Genomic DNA, 3,122 nt, shown 5'->3' on the forward strand with positions numbered 1-3,122 from the left:
GGCCCAAATCCACCATCAGGAAGAGCCCAGTGCCAGTCTGCAGTGGCAGTTCACCTTCATCCCATGCACAGATCCAGGGGGGCACACCCCCCATAGCTCCCCTGGGGTGTATTTTCAGATGGTAAGTGCATAGTTATCTTTTTTAAAAGTAACATATTTATTCAAATTGCTGTATTTTTCCCGTTCAGCATGGGCAGAGCCTGCTCCAGCCCCAGCTGTACTTTCACCCTCACTGCAGGGGCCACAGTCTGCCCCCACCCTACGCCCCTTCCCCCTGCCCCTTCTCCCACAACATTTACCAGCTGGACACCAGCTCTCCAAGCTGCCGGGCTGCATATCAGCAATCAGTATTGGCTGATAATGGCTTGTTAATAATTAGCCATTGGTATCAGCCCAAAAAAATCTTTATCGGTGCATGCACCCCAATGGATAATTATAACCAATTTATAAATTTTCCATGTATAGAATCTATATATTTTGGGGTCCTCTTAAATTTGAAACTGTGTCGGATTTGGGTAAGTACAGTAATTATGTGGGAAAGTCTTTTTTCATTGTTAAATGGCACCTCTGCAGTGATTTGTTTAACCTAAAATAAATAAAAGACAGCATCTAATTTCCTGTTGCAGGCTTGAACCTGTTGCATGCACATCTGAAAGTTCAGAAGAGTTAGTAGAAGAACGAGACAATACAGTTGAAAATGAGGAAGAATCAGTACCTGAAGATGAGGACACATCATTAATGGAAACAGAAGAGTTACGTACGTCACCATCTGAGAAACAAGATGAGAAGGAGGTAAAATCTGAGTGTACCTGTAGATGTGCTGGGAGTCTGCGTCGACATGCTGTAATACTTGAGTAATAGAGTCTGCTGGAACATGGTAATTACTGCACTCCACCAGCCTCCTACATCTTGTGTATCAGTGTCCCTGCGCTTCAAAATGGGGGCAGGGGTGCTTCACCTAATGCTCCTTGAACAAGCTTTCATTCAAGTGCCCCTGCCACTATTTTGAATCATGAGGACACTGGTGCATGAGATGCTCTGGGCGCTTTAATTAGAGCGGCTCTCAGAGCTGCTTTAATTTTAAAGTGCCTCCTCTTCCCCCAACCCCCAGAGCACATGTGGAGCAAGTGCCCTGAATTTGATTGGATGAGACCCAGATGGTGATGGTGACTGAGGAACCCTTTTTGCCATTTACATCTGAGCAAGAGCTAACCATTTTTTCTGTTATATGTGCTCCTCACTGCCATGACCCATGCTTGTATCTCCTTTTATACAGGATTATTGCAAGCACAATTTAAAGCTGAAGCTTATACAGAATTAGAATTGGGGGAAATTTTCCTTGATTCTTACTGTAACCATTAGCGCCCACAAGATCTTCTGTAAGGTGAATCTCCCCTTGTCCCCAGCTTACCTTCCCAATTGCTGTTTGAATGTCACAGAGCAGTTGGAGCAGAGACGAGAATCTGATCCTATATCTCTAAAGAAAATATGACCCTTTCCAGGAACTGGTGGTTTGTGGTGTAATTATGACTCCTGTCAATTTTAAGCATGTTTTGCCAACATATTAAAAGCTTAACTATTATAAATATATGTATTTCATTAAAGACATTTTTAAAAATTAAACATAAAAGCTATGTCAGTGTATAAGTAGAATCTTATATGCTGTGTTTGTGTCAAAGTTTTGCCCCTTGACCTTTGTTACAGTGGGTATGTCCACATTTTAACTCAAAGGTCTGTTTGTAGCTTATAGAGACATACCTGAACTAGGTTTAAACTTCTATCAACATCTGCATAGCCTTGGCATAGAAGGTCCAGCATGGACTACAAAACCTGGACCATAGATAAATGTCTAGTTCATACTGAACTTCATGCCACTATAGGTACAATACTACCAATATCCAAGCTAACTTGGGTATCTTTTTACAAGTTGCATTCACACCTTTTGGATTGCACTGAAGACATACCTGTTGATGCTCTAGTGCAGGGGTTTTCCACCTTTTTGGATCAGTGTACCTCTGGCAGCTGGATGCGGAGTGGGGAGCGGATGGGGGGGCTGGCACGCAGCCAAATGTGGAGTGGTGGCAGCCACTGCATGCGAGCTTTTCCCATGCCTGGCTGGGTGGGTGGTGCCTGAGTGGCAGCGCGGGATGGTGCGTGGCAGGGCTCTGTCCCCGCCTGCCCACCCGTACTCCCTAGGGCCTTCTCAAGTACCCCTGGGTGTATGTGTACCCCTGGTTGACAACCCCTGTTCTAGTGCACTGGCTTGACTTCATAAATGTTATTTTAGGAAACACTCAATGGTGAGCTAACAGAAGAATCCATCAAGACATCCCTTATGGCCGAAGAAGAAAACGCTAATGAAGTTCTAGATGGTGAATCAAAACTGCAGTCTGACAGTCCAGAAGAAGAATCTTTAACTGTGTTCGTTCCATTAATCCTGGATTCTTCTGCAAAATCTTCTGAAGACACTGCATCAGATAAGGTGAAGTAAATGCAACATAATGATATTTTTAAATGTCTTTATGCAACGTACACACCTTGCTTATTTCTCTAACTAAATAGATATAGTATATGAAGGTTGTGAATAACTTGCAAGAGCAGTTATTAGACCAGATGACAAAGGTCCATAAACAGAATAAAGTGAGACCGCTTTCATTAAGACAGACAAGCCAGATGGGAATAAAAACAAAATTATTTATATATGTTTCTGATTATCCCTTATAATCCCTTTTTCTGAGGTACCTCTTGGCATCCAACACATTTGATTCAAATTACATCTTTATATATAAATTCTTTTTAAAATTGTTATTAATTCATAGAATCATAGAAGTAGGGTTGGAAGAGACCTTGTAGATCTTCAAGCCCAACCCCCCCGCCTGGGCGGGAGAAAAAGACTGGACTCAAATGAGTCCAGCCAGGTAGTCATCAAGCCTCTTCTTAAAGACCCCCAGGGTAGGAGCCAGCACCACTTCCCTAGGAAGTTGGTTCCAGCTCCTAGCCACACTAACTGTGAAGTAGTGCTTGCGGATGTCTAATCTAAATCTACTCTCTAATAATTTGTGTCCATTGTTCCTTGTCATGCCAGGGGGCGCTAGGGGAAACAGTGTCTCCCCTAAACCCTT

General features: G+C 43.1%; 1 protein-coding gene across 2 annotated transcripts in view; it reads left to right on the top strand.

The window, feature by feature from the left end:
- FAM169A (family with sequence similarity 169 member A) overlaps positions 1 to 3,122 on the top strand; it is a 41,481-nt gene that overhangs the window by 34,010 nt on the left and 4,349 nt on the right. For both annotated transcript variants that reach the window (XM_019532245.1, XM_019532246.1), the window contains exons 10-11: positions 627 to 792; positions 2,288 to 2,482. In XM_019532245.1, coding sequence (XP_019387790.1) covers positions 627 to 792; positions 2,288 to 2,482 — 361 coding nt within the window. The remainder of the gene's footprint in view (positions 1 to 626; positions 793 to 2,287; positions 2,483 to 3,122) is intronic.

Source organism: Crocodylus porosus, unplaced genomic scaffold (assembly GCF_001723895.1).
Source record: "Crocodylus porosus isolate Cpor-Errol unplaced genomic scaffold, CroPor_comp1, whole genome shotgun sequence".
NCBI classification, from domain to species: domain Eukaryota; kingdom Metazoa; phylum Chordata; order Crocodylia; family Crocodylidae; genus Crocodylus; species Crocodylus porosus.